The sequence below is a fragment of the Centruroides vittatus genome, unplaced genomic scaffold, assembly GCF_030686945.1.
Source record: "Centruroides vittatus isolate TY-2023 unplaced genomic scaffold, ASM3068694v2 scaffold_386, whole genome shotgun sequence".
NCBI classification, from domain to species: Eukaryota; Metazoa; Arthropoda; class Arachnida; order Scorpiones; family Buthidae; genus Centruroides; species Centruroides vittatus.
The window spans coordinates 9,543,502-9,567,605 of NW_027122706.1; the positions used below are offsets into that span (position 1 = coordinate 9,543,502).

A 24,104-nucleotide genomic window follows, 5' to 3' on the forward strand; every position below is an offset into this window, starting at 1 on the left:
CCTTAATCCAATAGAGAACAAAAATTTTAATATCACACTAATGTTTTCAACCTTATTAAAATTATTATTGTTCTCTACTGAATTAAAGTGTAGTTATATTAGTAACAATATCCAGTATTTAGAGCAGTGATTCCCAAACTTTTTAGAGCCACTGCCCTCTTGGTTCCATAAACTTATATCCAATGCCCCTAACCCAATTTTTCCTTGCGTGAGAAAGGCTTGAAAATATTTTTAGAAAAACTTTTCTATGAACCTCACACTTACTGTACATTGCTCTCCACATCTGGAAACCATTAAATGCAGTATTTCTTCTTACCCATTTTAACAGAGGAAAGGAAAAGGTTGTCAGTGATCCCAACCCTCGCCTATGGTTGCCATTCAGTACCCTGCCACCCACTTGCTTCTTTTTGCCCCCTTAAATTTACTCACTGCCCATGGGGAAGTAGCAACCACTTTGGGAACCACTGATTTAGAGTGTGGTTTACATTAACTTTATAGAATTTTTGCATTAATTTAAAATAAAGAACATAATAATAGAATATGTATATTCTGTTCATTTTACAAATTAATATGTACCTATTTTAAGTTCCACTTAGTGATAACACTGTGGTAACAGAATTAATGATGATACTACTATTATTAACAATGATTGGAATAAACAATGAGTTGCAAAATTATTGTATGAATTTGTTACTCATTATTATAATAAACAGTCTATTAAAATATATAATAAATATTGAAATATTGTATTATAGACTGATGATTTTTGTTTATAATAATAAAACTTTAAACAAAAATCACAAAGCACAAAAATGATGATTGTAATTTATTATATCAGCATTTATCAACAATTAATTAAAAATTGTTCTCATAGTAAATGACTAAATAAAATAACATTTATATAAATATCACAAATGATTAAATCTAAAAAAATTTGACTTTGATCACATTTGATACACTCAGAAAATCTTGAATCACTTACAAATAGTTGTAGAAAAACAATAATGTTGAGAGTCACAGTTTGTTAATTACATGCATTACATAGAACAAAGTGACATACCAGAAAAACAGTATGGTTCACCATGCAACACTCCAGAAACAAAAATAATCCTTGATTTTTCTGTTACCTTATGTAGCATTTTTGAAAACACCCCAACCCCATTGTCATCATAATGATTATCTGCATACCAGTGGTGTGCCATCCAAGGAAGCTATGGAAGCACCGCTTCCCTTGTATTTTCTAAAATATAAATACATATTGTGCGATTATTTTCATATTTTAACGTACTTTGAATTAATTAAAATTAATATTTTATTATAACCGCATTATGTATTTTATTACAAATTTCTATACATGTGAAAAAAATGATAAGATTGCTACTTTATATTCAAATATAAATTCGTATATGCATATTCCCAATGGAAGCACTGTATTGTCAAATATGGTACAGTTTCCATGGTGAAAATATTTGAATGGTGTAAAGCAGCCAGATTACATGCATTCACACATGCTCTTTACAGAGCACCAACCTCACGTAGTTTAGCTTGTGGATGCTACACATCAAAATATTGTATAACGCTTCCAATGATTCTATTCGGGGCCAACACAGCTTCCCTATCATCAAATGTTACCACACGCCACTGCTGCATACCCATCCACCCACCTAACTTATGGATAGCCGTATGTTACACTATTCTAAACTATTCAATTTAAGATTTTAGGCTGAGGATAATCAGATTTTGAATATTATAATATTTCTTTTATTTGATGAACAGTTTGCTTTCTAGAACTAACAGTGATTTATTTATTTATTTAAGAAATATAAATTGCAATTATGGATATTAAAACACTTGTGAAACCTTTGTAAGCAGAAAAATACAATTTAATTATGAAATGACCAAAAACATTTATAATTAAATTGATTTTATATATTTAATTAAATTATAATTTCTGAAAGTATTAGAAATAGGTGATAAAAATGCTTTACTGCAAATTGATTGTTTCTATCTTATTTATGAATATAACATCATTAAAATAATAATTGTCTAAGAACACATTCCAATTTTTTTTAAAATTCTATGACCAGTTACAAGTGTTATTATATATCCATTTGAAAGAATGAATCTACAATATCATTTTTATATCTCTCAACTATTCACTTTTTGTGCAGATAATAATTACTGTTTTGAGGGCACTGTCGATGTCCCCTGATTTTTCATTTATCTACTTTTTTGCTGATGCTTCCAAGTATCAGTTTTTAAAAGCATTTTGTTTTATAGTTTGTTTTAATAATAAAATTTTCAAATCTTTTGAGGAAATTGGATGGTTTTCTTTAGAAAAATAAGTTTTTGATGTTCATTGGATGACTTGTTTCCAAATGTCTTAAAGAGGTTGAAACCTGCAAATGTTTGTTTCAAATTATATAAAATGATAGATGCTGGCTATTAACTTTCTTATATGCAAATCCATGTTTTAAAAATTTAATAACATATCTTTTTCTTAAAAGTTTTGCTTTTTGGTTACTTTTCTTTTTTATATATTAGAATGATATTTTTCTTTCTTGACTCTCTACCTTGTGTACACTAAGAGGAGCTTTTTATCAAGCTCATCATGGGTTTGGCCAGGGTTCATAAAGGGGGTTGCTGGGTGGTGAGGAACATGGTTCAAAATATCTGGAACAGATCACCATGAGTTGAAAAATCGTAGGAATTTCTTGGCTCTTCCTGATTCATTCCTGGGTACCGCAGAACAGTATACTGACATTTTATCAGCCATCCAGACATACAGAAACACACAAATCCATTAACCCTTTTTTGTTGTTGATTGACAATCAATCAAATGTCTATGATTTTGATTTTTCTTTGGCTTCCTTTGATAGCCAAAGAAAACTAAATAAAATTTTTTTAAAGTTTTTTAAGTAAAGGAATAATATTTGTGAAAAAACTGTTTATGCAAACACATGAGAAGAATTGATAAACCATTTGGGGTTATAATCCTATATTTGGGAATCACAATTGTCTTAGTATAACATAATTGCAATTCCCAAATACTCCACCTAATACACCTATCAACTTATTGCACTGTGGGATCCAGGAATGAATTCAGATAGTTGAGAAAAACGCAAGAAACTTTTTGATCCATCTCAGATATGTTGGATCCCATTCCTCACCAACTGGCTAAACTTACTATGAGCTTGATTAAAAGGCCCTTTTAGTGTCCACAAGGCAGAGTCAAAAAGTATAATGAGTACAAAATAATCAAAAGTACAAAACAGGTTCAATAAAATAAATTGTTAAGTAAGATTATCTTTTCTATATGCTTTGTACTAGAGAATATCATTAAAAATGCCAAAACACCACATTTCAATTAAAATTTTGGCAATCATCTTTTTTCAAAATGACAGGTGGAGAGCTCTACACTTTTTCTTTTCTATAGAAAATACTTTCTTAAGAAATTTAACTACTTTCATTTATAAAGAATAGATAATGGTTAGTAATTTAATTAGATTGTAAATTTTAATGAGTATATAAATTTGAATTTTAGTATTCAAATTCATAAAATTAATAAGATTTTAATTTATCTAATCAAATTGCTTTTTTTAAGTAGAAGACTATTCCAAATGCATTTAATAGAAAGTTTAATTTATTTACAAATTAGTAACTACTATGACTTATTATGACTTCAGTCAAAATAACTTGGGTAATTCTCTAATTAACAGAAAATATAAATAATTCAATTTTACTAAATCAAATTATACAAAAATAAAAAAAATTACATTTAAACTTACAACTTACTAACTGAATAATCTCCAAAGAAAAATTGTTTAGTTAAATTCTTTGCAAAATTATAAATATTTGTTGAAATTTTGTAAATGAGTAAGAGTTTTAACTTTTTCTATGTAGCGAAAAATGTGAAGAAGATTGGCTAGAAATTTATGAAATTTTACCAAGTGGTCGAGAACAGAAATTAGGTAGATATTGCGGCAGTACAACTCCAGGACCTGTGGTATCAGATCCTGGGGTTTATTCTATGAAAATGCTTTTATCAACTGATAATGAAGGCGTAGCTAGTGGATTTAGTGCTACATATACTTTCTTTAATGGAACAAATAAACCTGAAGGTAATTATATTTTTCTTTCTTTATTCTATACAATATATATTATGGTTTCTGATCTGAAAATTCCCAGGAAGTTTCAAAACTTTCTTGTCTTATATTTCAGGAAAATAGCTCAAGACTTTATAAAATTAATTTATAAATCTGAAATAGAAAAGTGTCAAATTTATAAATCTGAAATAGAAAAGTGTCAAATTTATAATTGTTAAATATATCTTATGCAAGTTATGCTTTCACAGATTGTGACTAGAATAACATTATAAGTAAGTATAAATTACACACAACTACTTTGATCCATTTCAAAGACACACTGAACCAAAAGATGGCAGGTCCGACAGAAACACCACCCCATGGTCATTTATTCATTAGAAAAACAAACAAAGGGTAAATAACACAAACATTGCCACACATATAGGTAATGATGGGAGAGAAATTTAACAATACTAATTTTTAATTTCAGTGAAATGAATGGTATCATGGATGAATGGTATCATGGAAGTTGATTAAAATTTTAGTATTGTGATGATAGATGTGACATTTCACATCTATCATCACAATACTAAAATTTTATTTATTTATTATTTAATTTGATTTACAAGATATGATTTTATATAATAAATATCTATTTTGTATGAAGTAAAACAGGTTTTTTGTATGCCAGCTATTCTCTGTCCTATATAATCCTGTTAAAGAAACTTAGTTATTTTCATTTATATTTTTGTTGTTTAGTGCATTGCTTTCAGGATTCCCTTTCTCTTATTTCTGTCCTCTGTCCCTTATCCATAAGTCCCACATTACAGTGCCACTCATGTGGTTCAAACAGTTCCTGTGAGCCAAAATTCACAGGTGGTGTCAGTCCTGACTTCCAGGAGGTACTCTCATCACAAAATTAAATGACTTCTAAATCTAGTTGAAGATTTGTACTTGATCAAATTGCTATCAATGATTTAGAAATTTTTATATGGTAATAATATATAATTTATATTTAGTTAGTCTATATTTAGTTATTCGAATCCCGCTTCAGGCCGATTCTTTTCTTCCAGTTTAATCTAAATTATTTAAATTATTATAATTATTAATTTTAATAAGAGATGGCACCTAACACCTACCTCAAGTGCCAAATTTATTTATAATCTTTAATCGTATATATCCAAAAGTTAGCCCAATTATTTACGGCAGGTGGTGACGTATTGGCTTAATGTTATCAGGTTTAGTGAGTGTTTATTTATTAAGTATCTAGTTTATAAAATTTGAGATTGCATGATATTTCATGCATACAATCTATAATGTTGCATACCCCACTTAAAATTGATAGAATGAAAATAAAACTCTAACATATATCCCATACTTACAGAACAATGGTTTCTCGATAGGAGAAAGTTGATAATTGCAGTTTAATATTGGTATATAACCCACCCTAGTACTCTTCTCTTTCAAATTATTTTTTAAACATAGATAACTTGCAGGCTATATACACAAAAACATGATATACTTTTTTACTTTTTTTTATCTCAGCTGTAAAATCTCATTATTTCCAAATTTCTGTAGTAGACAATATATTTACAACTTTAAATAACAATAACAACAATTAATATACTCCATTTAAGATACATAATAATTTTTGATTCTATTAAAGCAAAGAGAAATGTTATTAATTATTATTGTATAAATTATTATAATATTTGCCTTGTTGACATTTAATCAGTTTTAAAATTTCATTAAAAGTAGAAATTTTATTTATTGACTCAATGAGAGAATGAGACTCAATCATTTGAGTTGTTATTAATATATATAAGCAAAGAGACAAGTTTAATAATGGACAAATTAATTGAATAAAAAAAAGCAGATGTGTAATCAGAATTACTATTGATGATCTGTCTAAAATAGTAAACTTAAGAGTATTTAATCAATTTCTAATAATGTTAACTTTTTTTTAAATGCGTTTTAAATGAATTTAATTTATTTATTTTATGTACAGTGATGCCTTGTACTTCTATTTAATTTGTTCCAGGAGGCCATTCAAACTGAATTGTTTGAAGTCCAAATCAATTTTTGCCATTAAAAAGAAATAAAGGAAAGTGAATTAACCCATTCGCAGACCCAAAACAATACCATTTTGATAAACAGTAAATACACATAATTTAAGGTATAAAAAAACTTGATTAAATGTCCTAATAATAAATTAAAAACATGAAAACAATAAATAAAATATGTAAATACTGTATAAAAAAATGAAAATTGCATTTACTCTAAGTGAGGAGTCGTGATGTCCCATTTCTTAAGTTCACTATGCAGCTTGCTTGGATTTCTCATAAATGATTTTCTCAGAGATGATATCATCAGCCAATCGCTTCTCATTTATCTACACTAGGAGGAGTTTTTTTCCATCTCCTCAATAACATACAATCTGGAAGTCAATGTTGTCATATCTCAGCTACATTTGTTATTTTTATTGCTTTCTTGTTTTTAAGAATGGTGCACAATGTTGACTTTGACATTTTAAACATGGCTGCTGGATCTTTCACACACGTACCACTTTCATGCTTTGAGATTTCAGCTCATTGATACTTCAACTTTCCTCTTAGGCTTTGTTGCTTCCATGCTTCTTGGATGCCATGTGTGAGACCCGAGCAATACTTGAGCTCACGTGTTAAAAATATCATAAAAGTGTCAAATCAAGGGATCGGGCTTTGACTCTAATGCTCATAAAAATTGGAAGAAAAACCTAAATAAAATCAGGAAATAATAAAATTATTAATTGAGAGAAAAAAATAAGTTTCTAAGTAACCTTAAAAGGAGATGCAGCACTGAGATTACGTGTCAGACTTATAAGAATTAGAAACAATTAAATATGAGCAGGAGTTTCAAGGTGTGATTAATTTCCCTTGATTGGATTAAAACACAGTGTCGAATTAAACCTTTGGAAGTCTGAAATGGTCTGTTATCTGCCTAGATACAGGAAACCGACCAATCAAAAGCTAGAGATCCGAGGAAGAGAATCTTTTAAAAACCTGGATCTCAAGGACAAAGGCAGACTTTTCCCTGCCGCCCCTTGTGAAATCAATTGTCAAGACTTTCCTCTGCCTCGTAATGTTAACTGTCAAGACTCCATTAACCATCCTATGATTTCATTTCAAATCATCACCCTCCTGCCAAAGACTGTTCCCATTATCCACTTTGTTCCGGACTTGGAATCCACCTAGTGATGATTCACTGGACTGCCCCAGGGCCAATGACTCTACAGTCCAGTGCCTACAGTTGACGAGACACACTAGATTGTAAGACATATATGTTAGCCGAGTATATGAAATAACAAGACCCTGAGAGTCGCTCGGCTTTGATAGAATTAAAAAAAGAGGTTTATTAATTTCAGCGAACATAAATAATTTACAAAGAAACGATTACACACACTTACTAATTACTAATACAAATACATTTGGGACTGCGTGTAACAATGTCATCAATTAGTCCCCGCGTGCCGACAAGACAAAGAACTTATTCTAACTTATATCTAGCTTAACTAAGTACAGGGCCCTAGAGAAAGATAAGGTGGAAGAGAATTAAACAGAGATGATAAGACTGAAAATTGGTTCGAAGGGGTGACTGGCGGTAATAAATAAGAAAAAAAAACCTCGGATCCGTTCCTTAATAACTTTCTTTGTTTCTGTTCGTCCCGTTTTTCTCTCTCTCCGAAAAATCTTCCTTCCTCTCGCTCCTGTCCTCCTATCTCCTCTGACGTAACCCCTCGACCCCTCGGTGTCACACCCTTTTTGTTTTTATTACCGTCCAGGCCACATGTGTCGACTAACTACCGCGTGGTTAAGTAAATAGAAAACGGAAGTAAAATTGTTACTACAGGAAGATAGTATAAGGAAAGTAAAGAAAAGAAAATAAATAAGGTTTAATAAAGCCACATACGTCCCCACCAAAAGACATATTAACAATTAACAGAAACATTAATATGGAGATACACAACCATTAATGGATGATGAACTACAGTTCATCTTCCAAAGTGAAGCCGGCGATAGTCCACTTTCTGCCCCCGTAAGTTATACGGGTGGGAGATATTACCCCTCTGTTCCAGCATGGTCTCATTACCCGAATCCTTGCGGTCTCCTTGATGCTGCTGGTTATGTTGATTATACCTATTGTAGCTCGCCCGTTGCGCAGTGGGTAGGTGAGGGATGTCTTCTTCCTCTTCAATCTCCTCGATCTCTCCGGATTGTGATCCTTCGTGTCCAATTGGGATGTTACGCTTCCGTCTAGGCTCACGGAAGTTTGAGAAGCACGGTTTTAGTCTGTCTATGTGTACAACAAGTTTTTCCTTTTTATTACAATTTTCGATTTCCGCGTTAACAGGCCCCAGGAGGCGAGAGACACGGAAAGGACCTAAATATTTTGGAGAAAACTTGCCTTGCTTCTTCCCTTTCCTTAACATCCAAACTTTCTGCCCTACCTCAAAGCTCCTCACCTTCCTCCCTGTGTTGATGCGGTTACGGTTAAGTTTGTTACGGTTGCGACTTAATTCGTATGCCGATTCACGGATGCATCGTAACTTATCCATAAGGAAATCACGGTACTCCCGAATACCCGGGTAGTCATTTGTCTGTTCAACAGGGAACGCATGAGGGAATTTAGGATCAAATCCGTAAAGAAGAAATGAAGGTGACTCACTAGTAGAGGAGTGTGTAGCATTATTATAAGCGAACACAGCAGTCTGTAAGAAGGTATCCCAATTGTTGTTGCTGCCGCCTGATATTCTGGCCAAAAGGTTACTGATGGATTTGTTCACACGTTCACAAACTGAGTTCGAACAAGGGCGATATGATGTCGTAACATTGTGCTTGACGGTAAGGATGTTGCACATTTCATTAAAGATGGAGGACGTAAAATTCGTGCCCCGGTCAGAGATGATGATCTCGGGACTGCCATATCTGCAGACTATCCTTTCGAAAAACACATTGGCTACAGAGGCCGCAGATTGGTCCCTTAAAGGGACGGCTTCTGTGTATCGAGTAAACATGTCAATTATGGTGAGAATATAACGATTACCCTTATGTGTTTGATTTAAAGGGCCAATTATGTCGATTGACACCTTTTGAAACGGATAATTAGCGACTTCCGTTTCTTGAAAGGGGGCTCTTCCTTGATGTAAGTTATGTTGTTGGCAAACTTTGCAGAACTTCACGAATCTATCGACGAGTTTTTTCATCTTCTTGAAGTAGTAGTAACGGTTGATCAGGTCACACGTTTTTTCTTTGCCGTAGTGTCCGGCTAATGGTGATTCATGGAATGCTTTAATTACGTCATTAATTGCTGTTTCCCCTACACAAACACGCCTCCATTGACGTATTCCAAACCGTCCCGGTCGTACGTGGACTAATACATCACCATCTACTTGATACTCAGGAAGTATGCCACTACTCGGGTAATCATTGTAAGAGGGTGGGAATTTAATTAAATGATTTCTCATTGGACCAAAAATTCTGTCCCCAATCTGGGACTTCTTTACCTTTTTCCACAACTCTTCACTGATGCAATTAATGACATCGCTGTTTGAGGGGGCTTCTTCTCTACTACCATGTGGTCGAGACAATAAATCAGCCACTGGGTTACTCTTCCCTTGAACATGCGTAATGACCAAATCAAAATTAGATAATTCTACGGCCCATCTCATGAGGCGGTTATTGTGATTTTTCATATTTTTCACAAAGGTTAAAGGTTTGTGGTCGGAAAGCACAGTGACCTTCTGACCAAGAATAAGATGTTTAAAGTGGCGGAGGGCTAAGATTATTGAGTAGCATTCCTTCTCGATAGTGGAATATTTTAGTTCGGGCCCACGGAACTTCCTACTAAAGTAGCCAATGGGAATGAGTTTCCCTTCGCTTTCCTGTTCTAAGACCGCACCAGCCCAGGTATCTGAAGCGTCCGAGTGCATGAAAAAAGGTATTTTAAAGTCGGGATGAGATAGCACAGGGGGTTTAGATAATAGTTCTTTAAATTTTTCGAAGCTTGATTGGCACTGGTCGTCCCATAAGAACTTTACATATTTTTTAGTCAGATATGTAAGAGGAAGAGCAATCTCGGCAAAGTTTGGGATAAAGTTGCGGAAGAATCCCACCATTCCGAGGAAACTCCTGACGTCTTTCACATTACGCGGGGGTTGGACTTCTTTAATCGCATCCACGTTGCAGGGATCAGGTCGTATCCCCTTACTATCGATGATGTGTCCCAGATACCGCACTTCTTTCACCATGAATTTCGATTTTTTTGGGTGCAATTTCAAGTTGGCTTTGTCTAATATAGAGATTACCTCCCTTAGGAGTTTCACGTGATCTTCAAAGGATTGGGAGAACAACACAATATCGTCTTGAAAGACGAAACAATTGATATCTATGAATCTCCCCAACAGCCTAGACATGGCGTATTGAAAATACCTCCCGCTATTCTTTCCACCTTGCGGGAGGCGGCACATCTGGAATTTTCCCCAAGGAGTAGAGAAAGCAAAGAAATGACGTGTTGATTCATGTATGGGTATCTGGAAATATCCAGACTTTAGGTCGATTACCGAGAAGAATTTGCTTCCCTGAAACTTCGTTAAGATCTCATCCACACGGGCTAGAGGGAACTCCTGGGACTGGGTTACTTCGTTAATTCTTCGTAGATCGAGAGTAACCCTTAACTCGCCGGACTCCTTCGGGACAATGTGAAGGGGGGAATTCCATTCAGAAGTACTCTCCTCGCAAATCCCCGCCTTCAGATATGAAACTATCATTTTCTTTAGTTCACTCAAATAACATTGCGGTATTCTATATTGTTTTGTATTAATTATTTGGTTACTCTTAATGATAGGTGTATGAAGAAATTCCTTAGTACCGGTCAAATCTTCTATTTTCCGTGCGAAACATCCGGGGTGTTCATTAAAGATACGCTCCACTTCCTTTTTTTCGTAGTCTTTCAAATGGGATAAATTAACCTCCATCGTATTATCGGATTCCTCCCTTCTGAATCCACAACACTGATAAAAGTCATCAATTTCGGTTCTATTCCAAGATGTTACATTCTCACCTGTTTCAATTAATACTTCCGGGAACCTGTTTAACACATCCATACCCAATACTCCTTCGTATTCGACTTCGGATGGCAAGTGCATGCAAGTCATTTGAACATTTTGAGTTCTCCCTCCTCTTTCGATCTTGATATTAGACTCCCATTCGCATTCGATAACCTCCCCACCGATTCCTCGTAGTCGTTTCCAACTCCTGTGAAGTGCACCGTTCGGTCCCCTACTCCATATCTCGCTCTGAGCGATCTTCAGGCTTAGCACGGACCTTTCCGCACCCGTATCGACCAGAAACTTGATACTGGTACCATAAGCATCACCAAGAATGAGGGGAAGGCCCTTTTTAGAGAAGAACACATTAGGGGCCAGGGTTAGCTCGATGCATGGGACGTGATACTGGCTATCATCACGCCCCGTAATTAGTTTAAATCATTTATATTCCGTTGAGGGCACTGGCGGGCCAGGTGGCGAGGATTCCCACAAATGTAACACCTTTTTAGGACAGATCGGTTCGGGCTATCCTTATTTTTATCTAGATTTCCACCCAGTCTTTCGACCAAACCATTAACAGTACTACATAACGACCCCACCATTTTTTCCAACCTTTCAAGTCTATCGTCTTCCTTTGTTTTCACAATATTCATCACACCATTCGGATCCTCATTAGCGGTTGGGTTCTTTATTTCAATGGTGTGTACAAATTTATTTTCTCTACTAACGTTACACTCGAGTTCGACCCGTTCTTCCCTCTCCGCTTCCTTAATTGCCTGATCTAAGGTCTGGGGTTCTCTCCTTAATACGTATCCCTTTAGCTGGGGCCTTAGGCCCTTTATAAATCTCTCTCTAATAATGTCATCCCTCAAGGCACCAATTTTTTCGTTATTGGAAGCGGCCTTCGACAACAGTGTATTCATGCGGATGACATAGTCACATACCGTCTCATCATGGTTCTGCTTAATACTTAAGAGTTGGTCGAGTGCATTCTTTTCCTTAAGTTCTCGCTTTTCGTAACATTGAATTAATTTTTGCCTAATTCCCTCAAAAGTACAAGGATCTTGGTCAGCCAAGCTGAAGAACGTCGATAATGGCCCCCCTTTTAACCGAGCTTGTAAGACAGCCAATTTCACTTCACTGTTCCACCCAGCCAGGCGAGATATATTATCTATGGTCTTGAAGAATTGGCGGACATTAACCAAATCACTGCCACTATTAGAAAAAATGGGAACCATTCCTAGAAACCCTGTGACTACAGGAGGGATCCCCTCACCCTCGCCTCCTGAGGATGTAGCAAGATTGTTCTGGTTACAATCATCCATAATTAATGATATAAAAATAATACAATTGATTACAAATTGTAGGGCCTTAAATCTACAGGCACGATAATACAATGCTACGTTCTATACAATAAAAACCGTATCCCGTTACTAACAGAATCCTGTCGCGGACGCCATTGTTAGCCGAGTATATGAAATAACAAGACCCTGAGAGTCGCTCGGCTTTGATAGAATTAAAAAAAAGAGGTTTATTAATTTCAGCGAACATAAATAATTTACAAAGAAACGATTACACACACTTACTAATTACTAATACAAATACATTTGGGACTGCGCGTAACAATGTCATCAATTAGTCCCCGCGTGCCGACAAGACAAAGAACTTATTCTAACTTATATCTAGCTTAACTAAGTACAGGGCCCTAGAGAAAGATAAGGTGGAAGAGAATTAAACAGAGATGATAAGACTGAAAATTGGTTCGAAGGGGTGACTGGCGGTAATAAATAAGAAAAAAAAAACCTCGGATCCGTTCCTTAATAACTTTCTTTGTTTCTGTTCGTCCCGTTTTTCTCTCTCTCCGAAAAATCTTCCTTCCTCTCGCTCCTGTCCTCCTATCTCCTCTGACGTAACCCCTCGACCCCTCGGTGTCACACCCTTTTTGTTTTTATTACCGTCCAGGCCACATGTGTCGACTAACTACCGCGTGGTTAAGTAAATAGAAAACGGAAGTAAAATTGTTACTACAGGAAGATAGTATAAGGAAAGTAAAGAAAAGAAAATAAATAAGGTTTAATAAAGCCACACTTAGAATAAATAAATGGGTTTGTTTGTCACTGCAGCCATTTGCCTCAATTTCTTTCACCCCCATATACGATAATCCTGACATTTGGTAATCTCCAATTCGGCAACCTGACACATGGTTAATGGGTAACAGTTATATATGTGACCAAACACCAAAAATAAAGAAAAAAGACACTAAAAATATGAGCATAACATAAGAGATACTTTCCCAGCAAGAAACTAGAAACAACTTGGGCACACAACAGATGGCATTTACACGGTAAGTGCATTTTTTTTGCTATGCATGCCATTTGAACATAGAAGCATTGTTTGAACTTCAGGACAAATTTCTCTCAAGTTCAGTATTCAAAGTCTGGAACATTTGAAATACAAGGTATCACTGTTTAAGTAATTAGTTAAGAATTTATTATAAAATTAATTGATGTCCTTTAATAAATAAATTTCATTTCCAAATTAAGATTGTGGACAAAATATTAGTGGACAAGAAGATGGTGTAATTACAAGTCCAGGTTTTCCTGCAAAATATGAATCGCATCGTCAAGTTTGTAAATGGCATATTACTGTTCGTCCTAATCATAGAATACTTTTATTCTTTGACAGTTTTCTAATAGAAGGTGATCCTTTTGGTAAGTTTATTTTATTTATAAGTTATTCATTTATTATAAAAATTAAATACAAACAATCATACAGTATATCAGTAAACAGTAGTAGTACCAAGATTTTATTATCTATGAATTCTTATTTTAAATATTTTAATTGTTGTAAAGTTATTAAATTATTAAGGTTTTTGACATGAGAAATTTATTGTGCTAGTACACAGACAAGAGACTGGAGAACTGTCAATGTAAAAACCATTTTGGTCTCCCCTTTCAGAGACCCTGCTTATACGAATAACATAATGATCAAAACAAGTGACACCAATTTCCAACATAAATTTACACTCAATCTATGATCTTTAATCTCTGATCTTTAATCTTCTCTCTCTCTTTCTAGTCACCCCTCTTAAAACATGGATAGCAATCTTCTTGTTTTAACAGCTGTAAAGATCAGTTAGCTGATGATGTCTGTTTAACATGGTCAAAAACGTTTGCTTTCTTATAAATTGGTGCTGGAAATTGGTTTCATTGTCCCAGCTTGGCACCCAGCTGCACTGCCTCTTGTAGGGCCACCTGCTAGTATATTTTTGTTGGAAACTTTATAATCTTTTATTATTATTATTATTATTATGTTGGGTTAAGTTAGATATACTCGGTTAACACCGGTGGCTAAGTACTATGCCGGACCAAAGTCAAAGCATAGTAACCAAAACAGAAATTAAAGAAGTGTATCAGTGTGTGTGTCTGTATTCAGGAATTTTCTTACAATATGACATGTATTCAATATAGTGGCCTTCTGTAGAGTGATGTATGTGTTTCTATTCAATTCTAATGTGCCCAGGCTTTTGTGTAGTGTGTGTGGTATGACACCTGTAGAGGAGAGAACTACAGGTACAATAAGCACCCCATCCATCCTCCACAGATGCCTTATTTCCTGGGCGAGTTCTGTGTACTTGCTAATTTTTTCAGTGCATGCGTTTTGTATATTGTGAGTGTTTGGAATGGATATGTCTATAATGTATGTGATTTTATTGTGTTTGTCAATGAGTGTGATGTCTGGTCTGTTGTGGTAAATTGTTTTATCTGTGATTATGGCTCTGTCATAGTACATTTTGTGCGTGTTGTTTTCCAATACTGTCTGTGGAATGTATTTGTAGTATGGTTTGTGGATGTCTACTAATTTGTGTTTCTTTGCAAGCTCTTGGTGTATTATATTTGCTACTTGATTACGTCTGTGTAAATAATCTGTCTGTGCCAAGAGCTTGCAACCAGAGGTGATGTGTTGTATAGTTTCTGGCATGATGTGACATTTTCTGCATGTGTCATTTGTGAGTGTTGCATCTTTGAGTATGTGTATTCTGTAGTTTTTAGTATTTATGACCTGATCCTGTATGGCGATCATGAATCCTTTCGTCTCCCCAAAGAGGCATCCCCGAGCTAACCAGCTGTTTGACACAGTTTTGTCAACAAAATCCTGGGCCAGATCATAAGGATGCCTGCCGTGGAGTGCCTTTTGAGCCCATTATTATTATTATTATTATGTTAGGTGTATTACAATAATCATATTACAGCATTACCATTTTAAATTTGTTAATCTGAACCCACCATTTACCCTTGGATCAACACTATATTTGTATGCCTACTTCTACATTTACACACGATTGCTCTTTTTTTCCATCTAAGTTATCTAGGTCTATTTCAGATCATTTTAAAATCACAAAGGAATATATCAATGGTATTGATACATATATATTTATTGCACTTATTTTTGCTTTTCCAAAAGCACTGGTTTTAAAATATTTTTAACTTTATTTGTATATCTTTTTTTAAATGATTATTTTAATTTTGAATGATTGATCTTCATATTTTGATATATACCTATTTATATACTTGGTTGTCTTCAAGACATTCAATAAATTGGCTATTATTTAATTCAAAATTCAGAAAGAATAATGAAAAGAGTTTTTAAAAAAAAAAGTCATTTTCAATATCAGCTAGTTGTTTGGTACAATATGTGGTTTCAAGAAAAACCTTTTATAAATTATAAAAAAAAAGTAGTGTATTGCTTACATTTATTATAGCTTAAGGTTTTGCATTATCTGATGCAAACCGCCTCAGGTAATGCAAAACCTTGGTTAATCAAGATTTTATTACACTTAAAATAAGAATCTATAAATACTGGTATTATTGTTTCTTTGTTAATTTAACATAGTATATGATTATTTTAAAAAGAATAATTTGTAAAATTAACATGTATTATACATTTTAATGTATATGGCATTGCTTATACTGTACATATACTGTAAATACAAATAATCAGCGATTTGTTTATGACTGGAACATTCATCAGGAAATGAACAAACTTGATTCAGGTTAAGCAGAGTTCAGATTTGTGAAAGTGCACTGTATATTATTTTTACTTATTTTTTAAATAAAATTTGCTTATATAGAGAACAATCTATTGTAATGTACAGGTAAATGTTACAGTTAATCTAATAAATTGGTTACTATACAACACTGTAAAAGGTTTTGTGTTGGTGACTTTATGTTACTCACTGCAGTGTTAATAGTAGAAGACATTTATTGTGTTACATGCATTTAATTATTATCATTGGTTATTCTCCATAACAACCAAACCTTTTAGGCTAAAGTAATAAATTATAAAGTATGGAATATTTTTATTGTTATTGTTTTTAAAGGATGACTTCCTGCTTGTTGGAACAGGACAAACTGTTGTAACATTTTGAATTAAAGAGTATCCCATGCCTTTTGTAGTGACATTTTGTTGAAAAGCATTTTCCTCATACAGTTGCATCTCTTGTATCCTTGACCACCTGTGATAGACAATTTTCTGACATAGTCATGAAGAGATGCAATAACATCAGGTACTTCCTCTTGTAAAATGAAAGTCTCTTGACAAATGACAGACTATTCCTCAAATACTTTTGAGCGAATCAGTCTCTTTTGGTGCCAATCCCATTTATCAGCATCACCTGCAGGATGACAGCTAGAATGTTGCTGGAGTCACCATAACCATGTTGATATCAGGTACACTGTACATGCAGTTTTATAGTGTTTCTAAACTTACCCCTTAGAAACTCATTGAAGTTGGCAACATTGTATACACACGTAACCGGACACAGGAGGTGTCACGTACAACTGAGACAGGTTTAAACTTTCAGGAACATGAGATTTATCACTTTAACCTGAGGGTGCTGGTTATTAATCATAATCATAGGTTAATGTGACTAATTTTACAAAATCATAAATAATTTATCCCATTCACCAAAATTGTTGATTATTATGTAGAATACTCACTGGAGATATGATTAAATTGATAAATCTGATGATTATGAATATTCACCAGATTTATCAATTTAACCATAACATAAATAATAGCAATTTTAATTTTTTCCATCTGTAATAAATATTTTGAAATAATTAAATCATTTATTTTCTGTTTTTAGTAAGAGGTTGTCCTGGAGCAGTTGTGAGAGTTTGGCAAGATCTTGGGCAGCAACCATTAGAATTATGTGGAGAAATAAAAAATGATACAAGAGAAATAATATCATCATCAACAAATTTGAAATTAGCGTATGTTTAATTAGTGTTTTATAAAATTTTATTAAAAACCAAAATACACCAAATTCCCAATTATCTGTTTTGCAAATTATTCATGCATCATCAAAATATTAGTATCACTGTAAAATGACAAAAGCAACATTTAGCTTTTTTCCCCTCTCTCAACTATCAATTCAAAGAGATGAAGTTAGCTCAGGAATATTATTTTTCATTAGACAAAGTTGGTGCTATAAACAGCAGATTTGAAAAAAACATCTTACTAATCCTAAAATTAAAATACAGTAATTTGGAAAAAATGTAAGAATTATACATAGAAATGTAAAATTTACATTTTTACATGATATTTTTGAAAATAGAAAAAATTCACATTTTATGTTTATTGATTAAACATACATTTCAACTTATGAAACTTGAGACTCATACTTTATTGCATTATGACAGAGTTAAACTGTATAAATACTGCAGTTCATTTAAAACTCTGAATAGTTTTTTATAGTTTAGAGCAGGGGTGGCCAACTTTTGTGCACATAAGATCTACTTTTTATCGTAAAAATGTGTCGCGATCGACTTGTTATCATAGGCATAGTCTAAGTGGGGAGGGGGAAGTGTGAAATACATACTATGTTCATACACTGTTTCAGTATGAAGTGTACTCACTGCTTATGAGTCGAGTCATAACTGCATGCATACAGTTGCGTTCGGTTACAAATATAATACATTAAGTCAAGACATCGCTAGCGATCGACCAAAATTGGCTTGGCGATCGACCGGTCGATCGCGATCGACTTGTTGGCCACCCCTGGTTTAGAGGAGTTTTTTTTTATTAACTATGTTTTCTGGTTTTGCACCCATGCACTAATTAGCACGGGTAGTTGGGAGTTTGGAGTATTAAAGTAACAGAAATTAAACATATTTATCTTATGTTTATGGTATGAGACAGAAATCTGTATTGTGAATATGAAGATCATAGTCAGGAGTCAAACAATGGATGAAATGGAGGTGTTCTGCTACATTGGTAGCATATTTAGTGCACTGGATGGAGGTGTTGGAGCTGATATGAAATGATCACATTCAACACTTTTGTATTCTATCCAGAAATATCTTGAATTGATATTAATTAACAACTAATAAAAATTACAATCATGCATATTTTGAATTAGAAAATAAATTTTGAAATGTAAGTAGCCGACTTTTAGGGGCAATAAGTTAATTGCATGTCAGGAAAAGCCTAGGAACTGATCATATGTGGGTGGTGATGTGGGAGGCAAACATGACACATGTCTAACAACAAAACCATTTATTTAAACGTAAAACAACTTACATAGTATTAAAACAGTTTGTTCTAGAACAACAGGTGTTGGGGAGGTTCTGGACGTCAAACGTAGAGAAGTGGTGCGTTGTTTGAAGTAACCCTGGGGGGCTAGTGGTTGCAAGTCTTTGGAACAGGTGGGGAGACTCTGGCAGGTTGATGTAGAAGGATGAACTGAGTTCCTGGCATGAGTCACTGTTGAACACACACTTGGCTGGAGAACTGTGTTTTGCACATTGACTAACCATGTGCAGGTGCAGAGTTTGCACAGTTTACGGAAAGTCAGTCTGTCCTTGACGATCGGGGATTATATCATTCTCCATTCTTCCTTTCATCCCTTCTGATTTGTCATTTTCCCTCAATCACACTTCCTGAGTGGCTGGTCCCTCATTATGAAGTGTAATGGGATTCTTTACCCTAGAGCGTGAGAAAGGTCAAAATCAAAGCTGAATTCGATCTCTCACTGATCATAGGATGACATTCCTTCTCTGATTTATGGTTTCTGCATTGCGATTTGATATAAAAGGTGTCGAATTACAACCATTTTTTTTCTTGCCTTTTTAAAACAATTAAATTTTTTTCTAAATTAACTGTTTTTTAGCGAATTTCATGATGGTTCAGACCTGTCTGGGACCTCACAGAAACTGAAGTTATACCTTATTATTTAGAGAAAACTTTCATATTAGTTTAACTAATAGGCATTTATTTTTTCATAAATTTATCTGATTTAATAACATTAGTTGCATATTACAACAATATGAAATAATATAGCAATAGGTTTAATTTTTTTGATTTCAGATTTATAACAGCAGCTAAATCAACAGGAGCTGCAGGTTTCCATGCAACATGGACAGAAATTAAAGAAGGTTAGTAATAATTATTATGTCATTAATTAAATTGTTAATATATTGGAAATTTGTATAGTATATTTAGTTAAAGGACTAAATGATTATTTTTTATATACAATACACAGTATATATGTTGTGGGCCAAGTGATTAATACGTCATTATTTATAATGCCCAGCCATTATGAAAAAATGACTAAAATGACCATGCAGCCTGATAAATATTGATTAATCCATCCAACAAAACCTTAGAAACTCCAGTGAAATATGTTTACAAATCAGCAAACGTTTTCGACCCCACCTGGGTCTTTTTCAGGCTACAATTGTAACGAATTCAAATGCATGTGAAATGGAACAGCAAAACCAAAGTGAATGTGATTCAAATTTAGAATAAAACGAATTTAGAACAAAATAAATATTGATTAATTTATTAAATTGACCAGACATTATGAATAAAGCTACATTTCCTTTGAGCAATTTGATTTTCAAAAAATTTCCACTTTTTTCATTAAGAATTATTTATTTTTGTGAATTATTTTAAAGTATTTTAAAAACAACATGCTATTTTTAAAAGGTAAGTATTATTAACTGTGTTAAGTAAACTAATGTTAATGAAAAGTATAGTACATGAGTATAAATTTATAATGCTCATCAGCTTGCAACTGCATATCTATAAGGTCAACCTGACATCTTGAGTTCATTTTATTACTGAAAATTGGTTTAATTATCAAGCCTTTGTTAGGAACATTGTTTTTTTCTGACATGTTTGCACATGTTCAAAAAAATTATGATCATCTTTCTTGTGATATTTTTATATTTTGAACATAATTCTTTTTCCATACAGTTTCTGATGGCATGGCCAATAGTAATATGGGCATCATTCAATATCTGAAACATTTCTTCAGTATGAATATAATATTTAATTAAATTACCTTCTTTTACAGGTATAGTACAGTTAATTTTTATATTTCTCTGATAGATACAACATCATATCTATATAAATTCTGATATTCTTCCAGTTACTTCAATGTCACTTTGGTTTTTGACTCTCACATTTCATTTCAATGTGAAATAGACCTAAGCTGATTGTGTAAAAGTTTGACTGCTCTGACTTCTGTAACTCATTTAATCAACTGTTGAAACAGTTATTTATGTTACTTAATGATTGCTTTATAATCGTTACTTTTCAAAAAAGGACACACTGTTTTAAAAAGTAAAATTAAAATGTTGCACAAGATTAACTACTGGCTATATAAATTTAAAATTTGATACTAAATGCAATATGCGTGTGCAACTCAGACACGAGCACTAATTGGCTAGCATCTGTTTGATGATTACTCCTCAAGTATATCTAATTGATTTTATCATCATCATTTTGTCCAACCAGATGATAACAGTATTTATAGTGACCAGTCAATGTGATTAAATTATGATAAAAAACATAAAACTTATTAGAGTGCCCGATATTGTTTGTCATTATTCAAAATTCTCATATTAATCACTTAGTCCATAACATATAGATTAAAAGCCAACTTGTAAGAATGAATAATAATATAAAATATTAAAAACACTAAAACCTATAGTCCAGCTGTTTTTATTAAAAATGCAAAAATTTTTGCCTGTGTTGAACAGGAATCATTAGGCAAACTGATCTTCAACTGCTAAAACTATGGGTGATTGTCAAACAAGTGTGCAGAGATGAGGTGACGTAAGATGAGAGAAAGGGAGCAGGATAGTAAGATTTATAGTTCGAACAAAGTCTTCCACACTGTGGGGATGGAGTCAACATCGCAAAAATTAATAGCAGTGTTATTGCAGGTGGCCTTATATATTTCCACCTGCTTTAAATGTTTGAGAAAGGGTTGCCTGGAAGAGCTATATAAGAGGTGTGCATTGTCGAATTTCATGTCAATGTTGGGGTCAGAGGCATAGATAGCCAATACCATGTTGGCCAATCCTTTCATGATGGACATCTGATGTTCCTTGAGGCAAGTGGTTAAAGGGCATGTTGTTAGCAACTATGCAATCTAAGTGGCAGCTGGATCTACGATCGATGAAGGGGATAGTGCAGATGCCTGGTTAGAGGTACCGGTACATGTCTGGACAATTTTTAGTGTTGCGGAGGGGGGAGTAAATTGAGGGAATTCTATGGAAGGCTAAACGAAAATTATTTTTTCTGGATATTTCCTTGCAAAGAGTGGTTAGCTTCCTGTCATAAGTGACAGTCCTATAAGTTGTGTCCGAGATTTATCAGCGAGGTGGAAGTGGTGGAGGAAAGATGACGTATAAGGCCTTTAATAGTATGACCTTTAAATATCCACCTCAAAGAACACTGGACTTCCCTCATGAATGGACTGGCTAACGTCGCATTAGCAACCTTTGCCTCTGACCATGACATAGATATACATTTCAACTAAGCATAGCACCTCCCACAAAAAACAGCTTGTAAATTAATAATTTTTCTAAATACATAAAGCCATGAGAAAAAAGTGGCAATCATCTTTAGAAATGTAGACTTCTTCCTCCATGCATGGAAGTCAATCTTCAAAGTTTAATCTTTAACCGTTTTCCCTTCCTTTTTCTCTCTTACATCACCCCTCTTTTAACATGTGGACAGCAATCACCTGTTGTAGTAACTTTTCTGTTCAAACTGTTTGTTTTAACCATCAATGTAAAAAAGTCCCTGATCAATGTGAAAAAGTCTTTGTTTTCTGTTGCTCCAATGAAATTTTATTTTTCTTTCCCTTTTTGAGGAGGAAAAAAGTGTAGAAAAATAGCTATCTCCCAGAAACATTTCTCTTTTGGGGACAGATGTTACTGGTTAGCAGGATGTCAAATGAATGTTGCAAAAAATTATTATTTTGTTCTTTAATTAACTAAATTGTAAAAATATTATCTTTTTTTTCATTAAATTGGTTTTTGGTAATATTGATATACAGTATTTAGAATTCTGTTATTATTATCATGATCCTATAGTGTATAAACTATTAATATTTTATTAAAAGTGTTGATTTGACTTTAATTTGTTTATCGATGAACCTGGTATAAGGACCAAGTTATAATAATAACTTGGACCAATAATAAACAACACATTGTCATATCCCTTTTCTCCTTTATATATAAGCTAATATATATATATATATATAAATAATTTATTGAAAGATATGATGGTTAATATTTCAATGAAAGTAATAGTAGAATTATATGCATTCACCATGGACTATTGTGTACTTTATCAACATTTCAGTTTAATACTAGCTTACCACATTCAACTTATATGATAGGTTTAAGTCTAAACCAGAATTTTGAGCTTAAATATTTGAGATCAATTTATATGTTGGCATATATAATAGTTCTTGAATGTGTTAAGACCCTGAGGTTAGACCGAGGTCTACCGGTCTACAAAAAAAAGAGAAAGAAGTCGGCTTACAGAAGACGTGTTTATTAGTAACTAACACCAACTGGTGAACAAAGAAAACGTACATACAAATTCCCTTCCAGCCTCAAGTGTACCGACAATTTTCTCGCGTGGAGGAAAAAACATATATAATCGTTCAAGATTGTACCTTGGACTGTCCTATGTCTGTACTGATTCACTTTAGTTCATTAATCTTTCATACGGCTCCGATGGAATTCGATTGTTGAAACACTTCTCCTTTGTTCTCCGGTGGCTTCCCGATCTTCGCTCACGTGCTTGACACAGGTCTTCCCCAACGGACAGCATTCGGCCTCCAAAGATCCGGAAAAAAGGTGCCCTTCTACGTCAGGACCTTCTATATATACCGTTCGCTGTTGCCGTCTCCCACGTGATCCTTCGGCAACCAATCCAAAGGCCCCTTTTGCGCGCGTCCCCCAAAGGTGGAACAAAAAGGGACACGTGTCGTCAAAGAATGACGAAACAAAGAAAAAAGAACCCGTTACAAAGAAAACGCGATAAAATAATACCCGATACACAATAACGCGATAATAACTCGATACAGTAATAACGCGATAATAACCCGATACAGTGACGCGAAATTAAGTCTAATAATATACAATATATACAAATAAAAAAAAAAACGAACAAATAGTGGCGGAGCACTACATATCTCCCCACCAAAAGAAACTTACTTCCCGTAGTGTAATCTACGGAAGTCAATTGCCCGCTCCCTCAGGTTATATGGCCTAACACGCGGTTCGATGTTAGTCACATCGTTCGCTTCGTGTTGGTCACCCTGTGTAGTGACCGTCTCGCCACGTCTCTGCATTAATCTGTCGTCAAACAATTCCTCCTCATTCTCCGATTCTACTTTCTTGTCTTTCTTTCTCCTAGCCTTCTTCTTGCTAATGATCATCCGATCGAAACAGGGCTTCATACGATCGACGTGGATGGTCTCCACATCTTTCGAGTCGCAACCCTCCACACGGTAAGTCGTTGGGCTTAGCACTTTTGTGACCCGGAACGGGCCTTTATAATTGCTGGAAAATTTTCCTTTCTTAACGCCCATCTTCCTAACCCAGACTCTTTGCCCTTCTAAA

General features: G+C 34.0%; 1 protein-coding gene across 1 annotated transcript in view; it reads left to right on the plus strand.

Annotated features, from left to right (window-relative positions):
- Positions 1-24,104, plus strand: part of LOC136988818 (suppressor of lurcher protein 1-like) — a 160,262-nt gene that overhangs the window by 126,709 nt on the left and 9,449 nt on the right. The window contains exons 13-16 of the mRNA XM_067286782.1: positions 3,904-4,121; positions 13,713-13,880; positions 17,318-17,444; positions 19,540-19,607. Coding sequence (XP_067142883.1) covers positions 3,904-4,121; positions 13,713-13,880; positions 17,318-17,444; positions 19,540-19,607 — 581 coding nt within the window. The remainder of the gene's footprint in view (positions 1-3,903; positions 4,122-13,712; positions 13,881-17,317; positions 17,445-19,539; positions 19,608-24,104) is intronic.